An 18,035-nucleotide genomic window follows, 5' to 3' on the forward strand; every position below is an offset into this window, starting at 1 on the left:
CCGCTGGCAACTGCCTCTCCTGGTTAGGGAGATTAAAACAGACGAACAGTGCCAGGTTACATAGCAGGACCTACTGAGTGAACAATTAGAGCAGCAGGATTTTAACACTGTGCTGCTGTGCAATAGATAATCTAAGAGTTGTAGTCAGGCAGAAAACGTAGGAATCAGTAGGTGGTAGCAGAGTCTGCAAACTGGTTGAAATATCAGGTCATCCCAAAATGAGACATCCTCTATTTAACACAATGGTAGCAGACAATGAAGGCTACTTCTGCCATGCTAGCAGATGAAAATGCCAACACTCTGATGCTGTAATGTTTACCATACCTGCCATCTTCCTTTTTTGGCCGTCAGATTAAAATCCAGAGGTGACAGGGCTTTCTCCATCGCCGCTCCGAGACTCTGGAACAGTTCTCCCTCTTTTATAAAATCCTCTTCCTCTTTGGAAATCTTCAAATCAAATTTGATGACCTACCTTTTTCTCTCCTACCTACCTCTCTGACACCATTCAGTTTTAGTGATTCTGGTCTTTTATCTCATTGGATGATGTATGCATGTGTATATGTATACACATATTTTATGTTCTTGTGCATATGTGCATGTACATATATATTTCTACAAACAAGTGTATATGAGAGTAATATATATATATATATATATATATATATATATATATATTAATATTAGGGGTGCAACGATACACAAATTTCACGGTTCGGTTCGATACTTTGGTGTCACAGTTCGATATTTTTTCGATACAAAAAAATGTTCATGCTTTTTTAATTTGTCATTTATTAATTATTATTAATTATAAATATATTTTAACTCAAAAGTACAGTTTTTAAATTGAATGTTGCTGAAACAACAAAGTAATAAAAAATAATCTATCTGATGGAGGAATCACTCATCTTTGGAAAAGAGTTTATTACAGAGAAATGGCTCTTTCAAAATAAAAGCTATACTATACGCTTCTTCTGGGCTATATTCTCAGCAGCATATTAAACATATCAGGTCCCCATAAGGAGGATCATGTGCTAACGGCTGTCTAAATGACTCGGGTAAAGTTTGTAGCATGCTGCTTGTTGTTTTTGTCTGCTTCCACTTGTCTTTGCACTAGGACAGTGGTTCTTAACCTTGTTGGAGGTACCGAACCCCACCAGCTTCATATGCGCATTCACTGAACCCCTCTTTAGTGAAAAATAAAATGTGATTTTTTTTACTGGTGCACAAAATGAGCCATGCATGTCATGGCGGAGGCTCTGCCGAACCCCTGAGACTGAGTCACTGAACCCCTAGGGTTCGATCGAACCCAGGTTAAGAACCACTTTGCACTAGGATGATGTCGGAGTAAATGTGCAGTCATATTCGTTGTGTTCCCACTAGTGCTGTCAGCGTTAATCTGAAATGACGTAGCTCTGTATCTCTGACGCTCCACCCAAGTCCCCACACCAGGGTGAGTGATGCACATAATAAACGGCATATTAGAACTACATTGTAAACACAGGCTCAGCTGCTCAGTCCTATTGCATGCTGAAGCATTGTATGAAGCATGGCGACTTGATTTACAACACAGTAATGAACACTTTTGAGAAACGTCACAAAACTAAAGAATGTAATAAAAAATCAAACTCTGGGGTTGAAATTTTGAATATTCAAGTATCTCCAGGAAGGGTTAAGGAGCATGCATGCAGGAAAAGACTAGCAGCAATGTGCCAGGATGGCACAGTGATACATGCCATTGGAAGAAGGTTTGCCATGTCTCACAGCAAGAGTGTGGACAAGATAGCAATAGATGGGCCATTACATGAGTGGTCACAGCTGTAGAAAGGCATCAACCCAGGAACATGATCAGTAACTACTCCTTTGTGCAAAGAAGAACAGGGGGAGCTCTGCCAGAACTCCAGTGGGCTACTGTGCATGTTTCTGGTCAATCTTCAGACCCAGTACCACCCTTATGCTCCACAGTGGGTCCCGGGTTCCTCCTCGTGTGGATCAATGCCTGACCTTTTGTTGCCGAAGATTGAACTAATCATTTCATTCAAGTGTGTTGATCCAGGGTGAGATCTAAAACCTGCAGGACACCGTCCCTCGAGGCCTGGAGTTGCCCACCCCTGGTGGAAGTATTCGACATCAGTGTCTCCTGCTGAGCCCTCCCCACTTCACACCAGTGACCAAAACATCCCAGCATGTATAACTTACATTTTCAAACCCCAAGCAGACAATTAAGAGCGCGTTGTTTGTAATAATGATCGGACAAAACAGTTTTCCACACCTTTAATGTACAGTGCTAAGATAAGCATTATCAGTTATGCCGGTGCTGCCTCACTAGGGTGTGTGTCATTTGAACACTTGAGTGGATTTACATGGTAAAGGATGGTGTGACAGCAGGCATTACAAGAATGATAACTCCACCCTGCTTTGAGATGTTGTGACCTTTGGTTCACATTAAATCGTCTGCAAATGCAGACTCCACTCCAATCATATCACCCGCTTTGTTCACAGAGCCGGTAATGCTGCGAGTCATCGGCTAAGCAGAGGAGCAGAGCTATGAAAGTATAAATGAAAACAGAAACACGAGGTGAGAAAAGTCCTTCTTATCACAACATGTGTCAACATCTGCATAGAGGAAAAAAAGTCACTTTATTTTTTTCATCATTTGTGACTCCGACCCTAAAATCTTCAGCACTCATTTAAAAATAGCTAGCAACAATATTAGCACAGATTTAAAGAAGAATAACAGTGTCCTAGCTAAAACCTGCAGATAAAACCTGCAGGGACACCGGCCCTCGTGGACTGAGATTGCCCACCCCTGGCTTAGAATAAGGAAGTGAGAGGAAATGATAACACTAATTTGAGCTTAATCAGCCATGTCTGACTCAAAGATGTACACGCCCCCTAACGAACCTGCTTATGCTGATATTCAAACACAAACTTGGCTGGTTTGGCCATAGACTTCTTTGACACTGTGGACTCACTCAAATATTTTTACATACTCACCAGATAGCTAGCTAGCTAAAAGCCAAAAATATCCAGCAGCAGCAGAGCCTGAACCACAGACAGCTGTGTAGCTATCGTAACAGTGTGAAGCGTCCCCAAGAGAACGACTCGAGCAGTCTTTCTCATTCCACTGAAGACCAGACCAGGCCCAGAAATAAGGCAAGCACCCTGAACCCCGAGATGAAGTAAATGTGATATAATCTGTTATTAGCTTTAGCGGGCGTTTTTTAAGGCTTGGTGAGTCTTTAGCCTTAGCATGAGAATCTGTGGATACATATGATTTCAATCTTCTTAGCGCCAATGAGACAGCACATTTTAAAACTGATAAAATACGATCTGTAATAAAAAAAAAAAACTACAGGTGACACTTATTTAAACCAATCAGAAAAGAGCTTCATAACAATTACATGATTTGGTCGTTTCCCTGTTCTGAGTGTAGTTAACACACTCCAGGTGTAATTTCCCAGCTTACTCTGAAGCTAAACACACATGACAGCTATTGAAATTAACACCAGTGAGCACCAGTCAGAGTGAAATAAGCTCAAAGACTTGATAGATACGCCTGTGACGGACTGCTTTAATTTCTCAGCTTCAAGAGTTTTCGATTTTACCACTCTCACAGTAAATCAGTTCAGATAACTGCTTATATTTTCTATGTGATGAGTGGACGTACTAAAGGCAAAGACAGGAAAGTTCAGCTTACAGAATCCAGACTTCTACAAAGGCTTCCAAAATGAAGACTATAGGAAATTAAACAGCATCCAAATAAGTGAAGGTCTGATTTGTTAAAGACGAGGTATGGATGGTAGCTCGAGCTGGCACAGGACAGAGCCAACTTTCCCTCCTACCCTTCCTCTTCTTTTCCCGTCCATCTGTGCATTTGGGATATGATCAAGTGTGGGAAACTGGGGTTTCTTTGCAGCGGGATGTTGTGGATGATTTGTCCCTCCTCCGGATTCTTGGGAGCTTCTGTTTTCTGGGGTGTGTTGTGTGGTTGGGGTTAGTGTTCAGGAGAATAACTGATTGTTTAATTTGTTCCTGCTTTCGGCCTCTGTGTCGAGAGTGTGTGTGGAGGCATGTTTTTGTGGTTTCTCCATGTGGAGCCTGAAGAATCTAGGTCTGGGAAAAAAATCAGATAAGAAAATCTAAGTGCAAATGTTCATTTACATGCAACAGAAATGTCTTAATCTGTGGTGAACTCACCGGACGCATTTCCCGACTGTGTGGCAGTTGTTCCATTGGATCCTCCTCCTCCTCCTCTTCCATCAACATACTGTGATGGAGCAGGACCAGAGTTAGGACAACAAGGACATAGAGTGCTGTAGGAATGAGTCCTGAAACCAGGAAGTGAGCTGGCATTTTTGTAAGATGTAAGAAAAATCACGTGGTCCTTACCAGGTTCCCAAATGATTTAAACAACGCGAAACGAACAACACCCCGTCTTTATTTATTTAACAAAAACTAAACCAAAGTCCCGACAGAAGGAGCGTGTGAGAGAAACCGAGTCCAGCTGGTGGACGGACGGCCTCGCACTCGTCCCTGGAAGACTTTGGTCTAAGAGGAGCTCGTGGTCGACTCAGTGGAATTCACTGTCGACGCTCACAAAGTAAGATTACTGGCCACAGCGTAGCAACAAAAGAGCTTTCCCCTCGCAGACGTCTGCGGCTGTCACGGCGAGTCAGTGGTCGTGGTGGTATTATGGTTGCTTGACCTTTCATGGTAAATTTGGGTGGTTTAAAATGAAGCGCTAATTTGGTTATTTTGCCCTTTTGTGCCTCGTTGCCTCTGCACTTCTGCTGACAGCCGGCCCTCCAACACATCAGCACATATCCACGGTTTAATGTGTTTGTCTAAGCTCACTGCAGCATACTGAGATTGTTTTTTGAAACATCCTAATCCAATCAGGGTTTTGCAGGTAACTCTCACGAACATATAAAAAGCCTTAATAATCTTAATCTCTTCCTGACACTGCACAGCAGCGGTCAGTCTTAATCTGCAGAGACAGCGCTGTGATATTGGAAACAAAAGGTCAGCGCTTCCCTGCGTCACTTTAAAGAGCGGTTTCGCTTTTTAAATGGAGGCAGCGCACGTCTGTTTCCCTTTCATCTGAACTAAAATAAGTCTTTATTCACTTTTTGGTTGTTGTTTTGTTCCCTGCGTTCGTCTCTGCCAGTTTGCATTCATTGTGACGTTTCTCAGTAAAAACTAGAGAAGGCTGCGTGGAGTCCTTGAAGTTTTTATATTTGAATGAACATCAACGTTTCCATTTAATCATTTAAGTAACATCCTGCAAATGCAATAAACAGAGGAGCAAATGCTACAGCTGAAAGTAATCATTAGTATTCTGGATTTTGGTATGAATTTGTTTTTGCCTTGCATCTTTATTTCAGCGCTCCACATATGCAGTAAAAGTCTTTTTGTAGAGATTTCAGATAAAAACAAAGATGATTTCTGTCACATAATCGATTATTTTCATCTGTCCCACCCAGCCTGGCTCTAATGAGCCAGCATCACTGTCTCTGCCTCCCTTTTGACTCTTCATAATTAGCCAGTTATGGCTCATAATTGGAAACTAATGAACTGTGGCAGGTACTGCATGCAAGTTAGTTTCTGAGAACAAAGAGCCAGTTCATACCACTGCTCCGCTCACGTCATAGGCGTTGCTGCTGCTCCTGTAAACGACAAGAAGGAAAAGTGGAGGTCATTAAGCCGTATGATGGCATGCTGCTGTAGATTTGTTCCTCATCCACACAGAGTGCAAACAAAGGAGCAGAGTCCTATTTACATGCCAATGTGCCATTTTTGTTTTATGGCTCAAAACTCTGTCCATGTGTCATCGTTTTTTTCTCTCCTTCTACCTTTTCATTAAACATATCGACCACGACTTATAAGTGCATAGATTTACCAGTCCCATTGTCCACAGCTGTGTGCACGCTCTCACAGCCCAGCCCCAAATCTGAGAGGGCTGCTTGGACCACGAGGGCTAAAGCTAAGCTCAGCTGAGGGCAGGATACATTCCTCATTTAGCTGCTTGAATCGGGCCAAACTCATGAAAAACTTTGATCAGAATAAAATGAATTGGAAATTTAGCTTCTCTGGAAAAACGTCAAAATCACTCGGACTGGTTTCAGATTGCTTTGAGAAAAATTGTCCTTCATAGTTTGTTACACTTGCATTCTTCCTAGTAGCCAGCAGGTGGCGACAACTCCACAGAACAAGTCAGAAAAGACAAAAACCATGGAAAACTATACCAGTGGCTAACAATGTGTCAGTGAAACGCTGCTAGCAGATCCAGATCCAGACTGTTCTCGTCATGTCCAGTTTCAAAGAAAGTGATGGCAAAAACACCCATGCAGATGTCCCATCTTTTATATACAGTCTATGGAAATGTAAGACTTCAGGCCAGATTTGGACTTGCTGGTACAAATTTGTGAAAGCTTTAATGTACTTTGGTAAAACTGGAGTCTGGATTCTGCTCGACCTGTCTCAGGTTTTGGGACTGAACAAAGACGTCTGACTGCGCTGAAATGTGTCTCGAGGAGTTGAGGCTTTCTCCAGATGTGCCTCGTGGGTTTCTAAAAAGCAGCTTGTCTAAGATCACGCACTGATCTGATCATCTATCGTTCTAAAATTTCCACATGTATCAGTCCTGTGAGGATGTGAGACCATATGTACACAACTCAATCAATAAACAATAAATTATATTGGTGCCAGATTGTTGCCACGCTTTATGTAAACAACCACTCATCGTGATGTTCCTGTTCAAGTCCAACTCTTCTAAATGAAAAAGCAGCAGGTGATACGAGTGTTGTTTCGCCTCGCAGTTCGTCACTGTTATGTCTGGCATGTAAACCACAATGATGGGCGTTTAAACACATGCACACACTAATGTGTGTAAAACTCCCGCCAGGGCGCGCACACACACACGCGCACACACACGCGCACACACACACGCACACACACACGCACGCACGCACGCGCACACACACACACACACACACACGCATGCACACATGCACACACACACACACACACGCGCGCACACACACACGCGCGCACACACACGCGCGCACACACACACACGCACGCACGCACGCACGCACACACCTCATCGAGGTCATTAGGGTAGTGACGCTTTATGAGCCCAGCCCATTTGGTGCAGCTGCCAGATCACAGAGTGATTTGTGTCTGCGTCTTCCTCTTTCAACGGGCAACACCCTTCATCAGAAACCAGCTATCGGGTCTGACAAGCTTTGGGAGAGTGATGAATGGTGAGCAAAGTCTACAGGAAAATGAAGAGAGCCAACTAAAACCAGACTGTGTTGGTCAGGTCCCCGGACTCTGCTCCTGGCTCCTTTAATTCCCAGCATATTCCAAGCTTTTTAAGCAGGTAAACAACAGGAAAAGAGACAAAAGCACCCGAATGGATGTCCCATTTCATCGGCACACATTGCTCACCTGTTACACTTGGCACAAAGAGCCACAAGAGTGACGCTGAGGACGAGGAAGGCGACGAGGGAGATGACGCCCACCTCTGGAGAAAACCAACCCAGTACACCGACCATCCCAACTGGAGCCATTCTTGAAGTCTCCTATAAAGAAATAAAAACACAACAACATTAAAGGAGCTGTGAAGTAAAGTTCACGTGCACACAGTGGATCCTAGCTATGTGAAACTCCTGTGAAAGAACCATAACTATACACTGTAAGGCAAAATAAAACTAAAGGGCTCACAGCTTACGTCGCGTGCTGCTTGGCTCTGTAACTGTCACCAGCTGCTCGCAGTCATTCAACTGCCTCTGCTTTATGTGGCTCAAAGCATTCAAACAAGTTAGGGAGGGACCAGTTATCCAGTCTGTTATGAAGGAGGTGCTCGCACAGCCCATAAACAACCTATTGTCTCGTTCATTATCTCTGAATAACACTTGCGTCTGTCATGCCTACGCATTCCAGAAAAGCTGGAATGTGCATTTTATCGGAAAACTCCTGTCTGACTTATTTAAAAGATAAAATAGATGAATCGATACAGGAAGCTGTAGTGTACAAACGATAATAAATAAAAGCAGCTGTTTCCTAGAAAACACTGCAGGTGGTCACAGGCCAGCAGCTGCTTCGACCTCTAATCTTTACGCACTTTAACTATACAGTCATCTTCAAGCTATGGTAATACAGTGTTTTGTGTTTTTTAACTCAGGACCGCCACAGGCACAAGAAACGTGTTATTTAAATGTGCTGTATTTTGTCGGTGACATGGCTCTGTTCTGGGGATATGTGGAAAGATCCCAGCACAGAACCATCATGACGGGGTCAAGGCATGAGGAGGAGGTGGTGGTGGTTTGGGCGAGGGGGTTGCAAAGTGGCTTGCAGTGCAACTGTAGAGTACATAAAGCAGATAAGCAGCTTATTTCCTATATGAGGTTTTCAGCAAAGACGTTAGCAGTGATGCGATGATGTGTGCGATCAGACTTTTTATATAATCCTGTCGACTCTGGGGTTTCAGAGGATATACAGTACACAAAAAGACACACACATGCTAGCTTCTCCATGTTTCTCACTGTACCGGCAGCTGATTGGCTCTGGCAGGTGAAATTATTCCCACAAAGGGTGTATTAGACAAAAAAAGGATCTTTGTTCTAATGCAGAGCACTGTCTGGACCTGGATCCAGACTGAAGGGATTATTGTGCTTTTGCAGGCTGCAGTCTCAGCTGTGCTCGTGGAATTACAAAGATTAATTTGAATAGGGTCAAGACTTAGTTTCATGACTAAGGGCTCATACCGTAGAGTAACTCCTGGAGCAGTTATCAGACCAGCTGAATGGTTGCGCACATGAACAGGTACTTCCTGTTAGGCAGCAAGTATAACCAGAGCATGGTGTGGAATTACAGTGTTTAATGGTTCCAGTACAGTCAAGTGACGGTCCTACATTTGTCCAACACATATGATCCAGTTTGACACACACACAAACAGGATATGCCACCTTTATGAAAGTTTGACATAAACAAGTATTCAGAGAATTGCAGTGGTGTTCCCCAGCACTTGCACAACACCCACACGTCCTCGCCTCACCACCCCGACTCGCATATCTTTGTGAGGAATGACACGAACACCAAGCAACGCGCCCACACCCATTACCTGTTTAACAGCCCCATCCTGTCACGATGACCTCCCGGAGCCCCGCTCTGTACCTCTCAGCAATTTTCCTTTTGCTGATATTCACATGAGATATGCTCAGCAACACAAAGTGAAATCAACAGCCACTCTTCCACAGCATTTCAGGTATTTGGACCATAGCCACGAATGCAGCAAACAAATAACTCTCTTCGCTTCCATTTGAAGAATACTAAGTGTAGAAGATTACTCATTATCATTGAATCTCTGCATACAGAGCTCATGAACAGGCTGCTGGGACACATATTTAGGTGATGTATTTCAAACGACATATACTTAATCGCTTTCGTCCTGAGACTTCCAGCAGAAAGATCGAACAAGTTCAGAATCGTTTGGGAAAAAGGCCCAGTTGTGCCCAAGAGCTACAAAACCTGCCCAGTAGCACTTTTAAAGGATGCAGTGTGAAGTTTGTCACGTGGAGCATGTTTACTGTGCACAGGAAACGTGAACAGACATGAATTTTCTAATAAAACTGGAGTAGCAGAGCCTCACAAAATGTGGAAGTATCCCTTTAAAAGGAGCCTGACTCGCTCCCATTCTGGGCCGTCCCGTAAACTCTCACAGGGGGAAACTTTCTTCACATAATAGATACAAAAGGTGCGGCCGCAGCCTCAAAGTGCTCGACATACAGTCTGTGTAGCGGAACAAAGAATGGCCGAAACCTCAGATACAATAACCTACTTTCCTCAATGGGAACAAACAGGGTCGACAAGATATAGTGTTTAGCTTCCATTATAATGCCTGTAAACACACGTCGCTCACAGCCCGCTCCACACAACCTCCAAAGTTTATCGTGTTTCTGGTCTCTCACGTGAATTTCAGACGAGGACAAAAGCGCGTTAAGTTGATCTTCTCTGAACGTGATGTACAGTATAAATGTTTGTGTTCTCGATACGTTTCCAGCAGCATCCAGAGACGATTTTAGGTTATCGTGCTCCTGGATTACTCTGAGCCTCTGTGACCAGTTACATGGGAGGGTGACTCACTGTGGAAAACTTCACTCAGCTGTACTTAGCACATTAGAGCAACTATTTCTTTCATGAATCAGCAGTTAAATCTTCAGATATACCAGACCGGAAGACGTTTCAGAGTATTTTATTCTTCAAGTATTTCCGTGATAAGATAGTCCTTTATCTGAATCTTTTAGACAAAAGTAAATATATGTATTTGGTTTTGTTATTAAAATAATTATGATTTGCTCTTTGATTTTTCTTCGTTGCGCTCTCACTCGTCTTTACTCTGCAGTGCCTTGCTCATGTGCCTCATTGCGATCAGCGCCGTCAGGATACAGCACACGAACAAGACGGGGAAGGATACGCACGCCCACCACAACTGCCGCTCCCCAAATAACTCCACCACTGTATCCCTCCACCGGGCGTAGTCCTGGAACAAAGCCTCCAGCTGGGACAAGTTGCACAGGGACAGAAGCACGTGGAAGATTTGATGACCCTGGCCTGCAAAGTCACAGTTGCCTGGAAAGAAGCGCTCAGGGATGGAGCAAGAGAAGAAGAGGGCAGACAAGAGGAAACAGGCAATCTGGAGAGCGTGGAAGGGTAGCGAGGGCTCCTGTGACCAGGAGACAGTGAGCAGGCGGTGGGCTACGGGGCTGATATCCAGCACGTACGCTAGGCCGGTGGGGATCAGCTGGCACACTTTACGCTGAGGTGGATATGGCCACCTGTACCTGAACTTGGCGTAACAGCAACCGGTGCAGGAGAGCCACCCAAAGAAGGCGGCGCCAGGCAGAAAGATTACCCCAATGCGTTCTCGCCATGCTGGCTCAGACGCGTAGAAATAGTGGCCGAGCGAGCACCCATACTGATACAGGCCACACCCACGTAGTCCAAGAAGAAGAAGTAGTGCGCGCGTTCGGAGTGAGATTGCAGGAGATGAGCCGCCACACTGAGGTACAGATATGTGAGAGATGACACCAAGAACAGGAGCAGAGGTAGCGAGGTAACGTCATCCAAGGTGCACCCCAGGGTGTCTACATTGGCCCACCAGCGGAGCAGCAGGACAGGACCGGCCAGCAAGTGGGTCCACACGTTCAGGGACTCATTATGTTACCGGAAGAGGCTGAGGAGGTAGCAGCGCCAGTCTTGCTGGACAGGACGGTATCCTGACAGGATGTAGGGTTCCCGGAACAGGCTGGGTACCTGGGAGGCAGTGACGGTGGGGCTGGGCGGCAGTAAAGAGAAAGGGAGGAAGTCTGAGAGGTGAGGGAGACGACGCAGGTGCTTGGTGCTCAGTGCTATGGTGCTGAGCCGCTGCAAAACCTCAGTCGACATCTTGATGATGAAGAACCAGAGGACAGAGCACCCTGTGGGAGAGATTAGATTAATGCAGGCTTTAAAGCAGAGGACTCAACGCGTTAAATTAAACCTCACGGGAGCACGCGGTGCGCTTTGATGTCACATTCAGAAGACATTTTTAGATGTGGATCAGCGGCAGGAAGCTGGGGATAAGATACAAAACAAAACAGATGAGGGGATCAAAAATCTCACAAAACCAGCCAAAAACATGCCAACAGAGACTGGTTTGGAAAACTCTGGAACCAAGCCGCTGCAGTTGGCAGTGTTTCCACTGTTGGTCCAGGCTTGGACTTCTGTGACATTCCAATTAAGAGCTTTCAGTCGCCAAAAGAAAAACGGCCAACAGGAGACCTTTAATTACGTAAGCCAGACATTCTTCTCTTTTTGTGTCATGTGCACCGGAAAAGCAGCTATGCAGTCAAACCTGTAACCATCACCCACCTGTGGTGGGAGGAATGTTGTCACAAAGCAACCCAGCACCTCCGCAGACAGCACGCACACCCGCCCATCCAGAACGCAGCTTCTGAATCTCCTCCTAAAAGGGTGCGCCCCTCTCTGCTGGCCCCCTCTCTGTTTCCCCTTGACCATGAACACCAGCACCCATTTAGAGCTTCTGAACGGCCTTTTGACCTGAGCCGCTTTCTGTGAGGAGCCCATTCAAGTTTGTCCAAGGTAACCCCGCATTAAAAAAAGGGAAAGAGGGGTAAGACGTCTCTTTTTTTCAACATTAAAACGAAGAAGCTCCGTGAGCCACACAGAAAAAATAGACTGCACTTCTTCCATCATATATGCATTTATATGACGACAGAAAAAAGAAACATACCTGCAACACAGGACACCTGTTGCCCGTCTGGACTCACGCGTCACTCCAAGAAGGTGGAATAAGACGTGTGCAGCAGCGCTTCTTCTCATACAAACACAGGGGGAGAACTACCACATGCTGGTTTAACGAGATGTTTCCGACGCTGCAGGGCGAAGGGAAAAGGCCTCAAACTACTGACCTGAGAGGCCGGAGGGGTGGGCGGGGTCAAAGTGACCAGAAACGCCCTCAAATGTAGTCGCCAACGCTTTGAGGGCTGTGACTGTTACACTCCGGAGCTCAGTGTGCCCGCGGTGTCTGCACTCACCTGCTCATTAGAAGACCAGTTTATCGGCACACTTATTAAAACACGTGTTGTTATTATTTTTATCTGGATTGTTTTTGTTTGTGATCATTAATTATTATTAAGTTGACAATAATTGTTTAAACGACTGAAGGCACATCATGGCCAAAGTCATACCGTATACATGCACGTGTGTCTCCATCTACTGGTCTGCACTGCGCACTGCACTAAGGCGGTTTGCACTCAGACGTAATGAGAATGTGACAGTATCCTGGTAACCTGAGGTGATCACATGTCCAACTTTATGTGGCCAACATCTTTAACCAAAATCAGGTCTTATTTGCTGTTATTAGTTGAACTTATTAGTCCAAGCGCCATGTTTCCCACCTTTATAATGTCTATGATGGTTTCTCCCTCACACCCAAACTCTAACCAGTGAGTGTAACAAGACTCATAAGACCACTTATACAGATATTATTGTATTTGGTGAGGGAGTTAAGATAAGATAAGATAGAACTTTATTAATCCCTCGGGTGGGTTCCTCTGGGAAATTCGACTTCCAAAAAAAGCACAGCAACGACCGAAGTTACAGTTACAGAACTGTTATATATATACACACACACACACACACACACACACACACACACACACACACACACACACACACACACACACATATATAAATACAGAGACAATATAAATAAAATATACGAAGGGGATAAATAGAATAAATAGGAATAAAAATAAAAATACAAGTGAATTGCACATTTCAAGTATTGAGTCTATTGCACTGTTGACTATTTACAAAAAGTATTGCACAAGGTATTGTACAGTGAGGTGCAGAGGCACTACAGCTTAGTTGTTCCCCCCTCCTTTGTCCTCCTGTTTCCCCTCCCTCTCCCCTCCAGAGAGGAGTTAAACAGTCTGATGGCGTGTGGGACAAAGGAGTTTTTAAGTCTGTTAGTTCTTGTCTTGGGGAGAAGCAACCTGTCACTGAACAGACTCTTCTGATTGTTTATGGCCGTGTGCAGAGGATGCCCAGCATTGTCCATAATGTCCATCAGTTTCTTTAATGTCCTTTTCTCTGCCACTGTCACCAGAGTGTCCAGCTTCATGCCGACCACAGAGCTAGCCCTCCTGATCAGTTTCTCCAGCCTGGATGAGTCCCTCTTTGCTGTGCTGCTCCCCCAGCACACCACAGCATAGAAAAGTACTCCAGCAACCACCGACTGGTAAAACATCCTCAGGAGCTTCCTGCAGATGTTGAAAGACCTCAGCCTCCTGAGGAAGTACAGTCGGCTTTGGGCTTTTTTATACAGGTGCTCTGTGTTGCATGACCAGTCCAGTTTATTGTCCACCCACAGCCCGAGGTACTTGTACTTGTTGACCACCTCCACCTCCTCCCCCTCTATCTGAACCGGCAGTGGACCTTCTCTGGACCTCCCGAAGTCCACAACCAGTTCCTTAGTCTTTGAGGTGTTGAGTTGCAGGTGGTTTGTGTGACTCCATGCGACAAAGTTCCTCACCAGACTTCTGTACTCCTCTTCCTGATCATCCCAGATACACCCCATGATGGCCGTGTCATCTGCAAACTTCTGAATATGGCATAATTCAGAGTTGTAGCAGAAGTCAGAGGTGTACAGGGTGAAGAGAAGAGGGGACAGCACAGTTCCCTGTGGTGCTCCTGTGCTGCTGACCACAGTGTCAGACGTGATGTCCTTCAGCCTGACGTACTGTGGTCTGTCGGTGAGGTAGTCGGAGATCCAAGCCACCAGGCAGGGGTCCACCTCCATCCTGTTCAGTTTTTCCTGAAGCATACAGGGCCGGATGGTATTAAAGGCACTGGAAAAGTCAAGAAACAGGATCCTGACCGTGCCTTTTCCCCCATCCAGGTGTGAGTGGGCTCTGTGTAGGAGGTACAGGATGGCATCCTCCACTCCGACACCCGCCTTGTATGCAAACTGTAGTGGGTCCTGGGCATGTTGTACCTGTGGTCGGAGGAGGTTGAGGAAGAGCCGCTCTAGAGTCTTCATAAGATGTGACGTCAGTGCCACCGGTCGGAAGTCATTCAGCTCATTGGGCCGGTTCTTTTTGGGGACCGGGACGATGCAGGATGTCTTCCATAGGGCGGGCACTCTCCCCAGTCGCAGACTGAGGTTGAAGACTCGTTGTAGCGGCTCCCCAAGTTCAGCAGCACACGCCTTTAGCATCCTAGGACACACCTTGTCTGGGCCTGCTGCCTTTCTGGGGCAAAGCTTCCTCAGTTGCCTCCTGACCTGATCCACTGTGACACTGGGAGATGTTTGGGAGGAGGGGAGGGGGGGAGATGTCTTGCTGCTGAGAGAGGGATTGGAGGAGGGGGGTGTCATGGTGTCAGGAAGGGGGGGAAGCGAGGGAGGCAGGAGAGTGGGGAGAGGACTCTGTAGTGAAGGTGAGGGTGAGGGTGGGGGGGTTGTGGGCTGGTCAAACCTGTTGAAGAAGTTGTTGAGTTCGTTTGCCTTCTCCACAGTCCCCCCCCACTGTGCTTTTCTTGGTGTTGTGGCCTGTGATGGTTTTCACACCATTCCAGACCTCCCTCATATTGTTCCTCTCCAACTTCTGCTCCACCTTCCTCCTGTAGGTGTCCTTTGCTTCCCTCAGGCAGCGTTTCACCTCCCGCTGTGCTGCTTTCATCTCCTCCTTCACTTTGCTCCTGAAAGCCTTCTTCTTCATGTTGAGGACAGCTTTGACTTCCTGTGTTACCCACGGTTTGTTATTAGGATAACACCGTACCGTCTTAGCAGGGGCGACCGTGTCCACACAAAAGTTGAGGTAGTCTGTAAGACAGTGTGTCGCCCCCTCTATGTCCTCACCATGTGGGCTCAGGAGCACATCCCAGTCTGTGGTGTCATAGCAGTCTCTCAGAGCATCCTCCTTTTCTGGGGTCCATCTCCGGATGGAGCGCGTTGTGACAGGCTGCCTTTGGACGAGGGGTGTGTATTGTGGCTGTAGGTAAACCAGGTTGTGGTCTGACTTCCCTAGTTGCACTCACGTTAAATCTTTGTCCTACATGTGATCATGCTGAATCGGTTATAGCAACATTTTCCACACCTATGCCTCGGAGCACAGGTGTGACGTTCCAGGGATTACAGTCAGTGCTGTGAAAACGTTTTTGCTCCCTCCCTGATTCGTGTTTGCATTTTTGTCACGTTTGAGATCATCAAACTAATATTAGACATAGATGGCCAAATACAGAATGCAGTTTATAAATGATGATTTCATTTATTAAGCAGAAACAAAATGCTATCCAAACCTGCCCTTTATTAAAAACTAAGTGCCCCTCGGTGAGTTCACTCTCGTTAACCACACCCAAGCCTGACTAGCAGGTGACCCAGCCCTACTGCCAGACCTGTCGAAGAAATCACTTAAACAGAACCTATCTTACAAAGTGAAATAGGATAAAAGATATCAAAACCAAACCAAACAAAACCCACGTCAAGCCATCACCTAAAGAAAGTCATTAACACGCAAAGGTTAAAAAGCATTTTCTAAGGCTTTGGGACTCCAGAGAACCACAGTGAAGGTCATTAAATCCAAATGGAGAAAACTATAAACAGTGGCCAGGAGTGGCCCACCTACCAAAGTTGCTCCAAGAGCATCAGCGACTCATCCAGGAGGTCACAAAAGAACCAAAAAAACATCTAAAGAACTGCAGGCCTGACTCACCTCAGTTTAGGTCAGAGGTCATTCAACACCGGGCAAAAAAGGCATCCATAGAAAGGAAGTATTTCAGTGTTATTGCTAACTACTCCTAAGCTAATGTTGTGTTCAGCCTTTACAATACAAATGAGACGTGCATGATCCCTAAACCTCGTCCCCAAACACACAACTGTCTGCTGTACCTCAGCCCTCCTGAGATAAGTGACAGATCAACATTTGGTAAGTTCCCCAGACAAAAGACACAAAACAGCCGGCTATGAGATGGAATTATAAACTCACTGAAAACCAAGCAATCAAAAAATAGGACAGAACAGGGAATCACGCCCACATTTACACTAGAGGGATAATATTAAATGAAAAAGATGAAGAATTCTGCAGAAATGACATGCGTGATGCTCAGAATTTGTTGGCTTGATGTGTCGTCCTCGTGCCCCACAAACATGTTTTTGGTTTCTGGCCACACTTTGGTAATTTGACACTAAAATGATTCCTGCGAAATTTCAACCCTTTAGAAACAGTAAATGATTTTGGTGAGGAAATGATGATCACAGGAGAAGAATTAAAATAGCATGATCCAAATATAGGATAATCTTTTGGGAACCTATTAGTCAGTGCATGATGCCAGCATTCAGATTAAAAAAAGGAAAAAGTAATTATTCTGATTATAATACCGATGAGATATTCGTGATTGCAGAGTGGACCAAATATAGCAGGTGAAATTACATTTAAAGGACTTAAATGGGTGTTGATGCTGATGAAAGACATAAAACTGTCTGTGATGATAGATAAAACATGTTATTCACACCTGAAATGCAAAGCAGTGCAGATTAGAAGGTATTTGTAAAAACTAGCAGGCAAAACAACTGGTAAAGACATTAACCTTGTATATAAAATGTATAGAAGTCCATTACTGTATATAGTAACTGTTAAGTCTAATATACTCTAGTAAGCTATAGTACTTTTTCCTTTGGGAACCATCTGTGCAGTTCTGTTGAAGAAAGATGTTGAATCTATTTAATTATTCTTGAAAAATAATTTATTTCTGTGCATTTTTTTTTTCACATTGCATCAAATTAAAGTTGATTACATCGATTAAGCATCATGAGGTGGAGGGTGGTTCCCTTTTTTTTTTTTTTTTGCTGGGAGTTTGCAAACCTATTAGTTAAGTTGCTTAATATTTCTGCTAAGTACTCTTTAAAACACCAGAATAAGGACGATGTAGTAGGTTTAAGTTTATTAGATTGATCAGTGTTGCTGAACTATGAAATATTTTGGGTGCAGTGTATTTTTTGCATACAGGTATAACAGAATAGCTTTAGTGTTTTGTTTTGTTTTTTTAAACTTGAGTATGAACTTATACAAAAGCAAGATATTTAAAAAAAAAACAGTTTTATTGATTAAAATCACACTATATCAGATTCATATCGGTATCGGCCGATATCCAAATTTATGATATCGGTATCGGACATAAAAAAGTGGTATCGTGCCATCTCTAATTGGAACTAATGAATTTTTCCAAAATGTAAACTCCAGATCATGAAAATCATCAAGTTCCTTGAAGTCTATAATGTTTGGTCAAAGCACAGATGTCCACATAAAAATAAAAAATAAAATACTGAAAATAGTATATTACTATTTATTATTATAGTACACAGTATGTATGCAAGTTATTATTGTTCATTTTCAGTCTTATTTTATATGAAAACTTTTAATTAAATGCAGATTGTCTGAAATGATGCTTAATGTTTATCAGTGGAA

At 44.5% G+C, this 18,035-nt stretch overlaps 2 protein-coding genes across 4 annotated transcripts; both read right to left on the minus strand.

Moving 5' to 3' along the window:
• Positions 1 to 2,256: 2,256 nt before the first annotated feature.
• Positions 2,257 to 12,458, minus strand: LOC146691457 (uncharacterized). Of its 3 annotated transcripts, none has more exons than XM_085431243.1 (5): positions 12,299 to 12,458; positions 7,453 to 7,586; positions 5,630 to 5,666; positions 4,198 to 4,267; positions 2,257 to 4,113 (listed from the first exon to the last, which is right to left on the minus strand). In XM_085431243.1, exons 2-5 carry the CDS (start codon positions 7,572 to 7,574, stop codon positions 4,022 to 4,024), a joined length of 321 nt encoding a protein of 106 aa, XP_085287369.1. In that variant the 5' UTR covers positions 7,575 to 7,586; positions 12,299 to 12,458; the 3' UTR covers positions 2,257 to 4,021. The 3 variants fall into 3 exon arrangements, with proteins under 3 accessions (XP_085287369.1, XP_085287368.1, XP_085287367.1); XM_085431242.1 differs by lacking the exon at positions 12,299 to 12,458 and adding an exon at positions 7,736 to 7,817; XM_085431241.1 differs by lacking the exon at positions 12,299 to 12,458 and adding an exon at positions 7,729 to 7,816.
• Positions 10,388 to 11,567, minus strand: paqr8 (progestin and adipoQ receptor family member VIII). The gene is given in 2 exon segments (XM_085433010.1): positions 10,388 to 10,992; positions 10,995 to 11,567. Coding segments are annotated over 2 exon segments (1,062 nt in total). The 5' UTR covers positions 11,452 to 11,567.
• Positions 12,459 to 18,035: the final 5,577 nt, after the last annotated feature.

Source organism: Copadichromis virginalis, linkage group LG15 (assembly GCF_057382275.1).
Source record: "Copadichromis virginalis isolate Kocher_CV1m ecotype Utaka linkage group LG15, C_Virginalis_male_GT1.1, whole genome shotgun sequence".
In the NCBI taxonomy this organism is placed as follows: Eukaryota; Metazoa; Chordata; class Actinopteri; order Cichliformes; family Cichlidae; genus Copadichromis; species Copadichromis virginalis.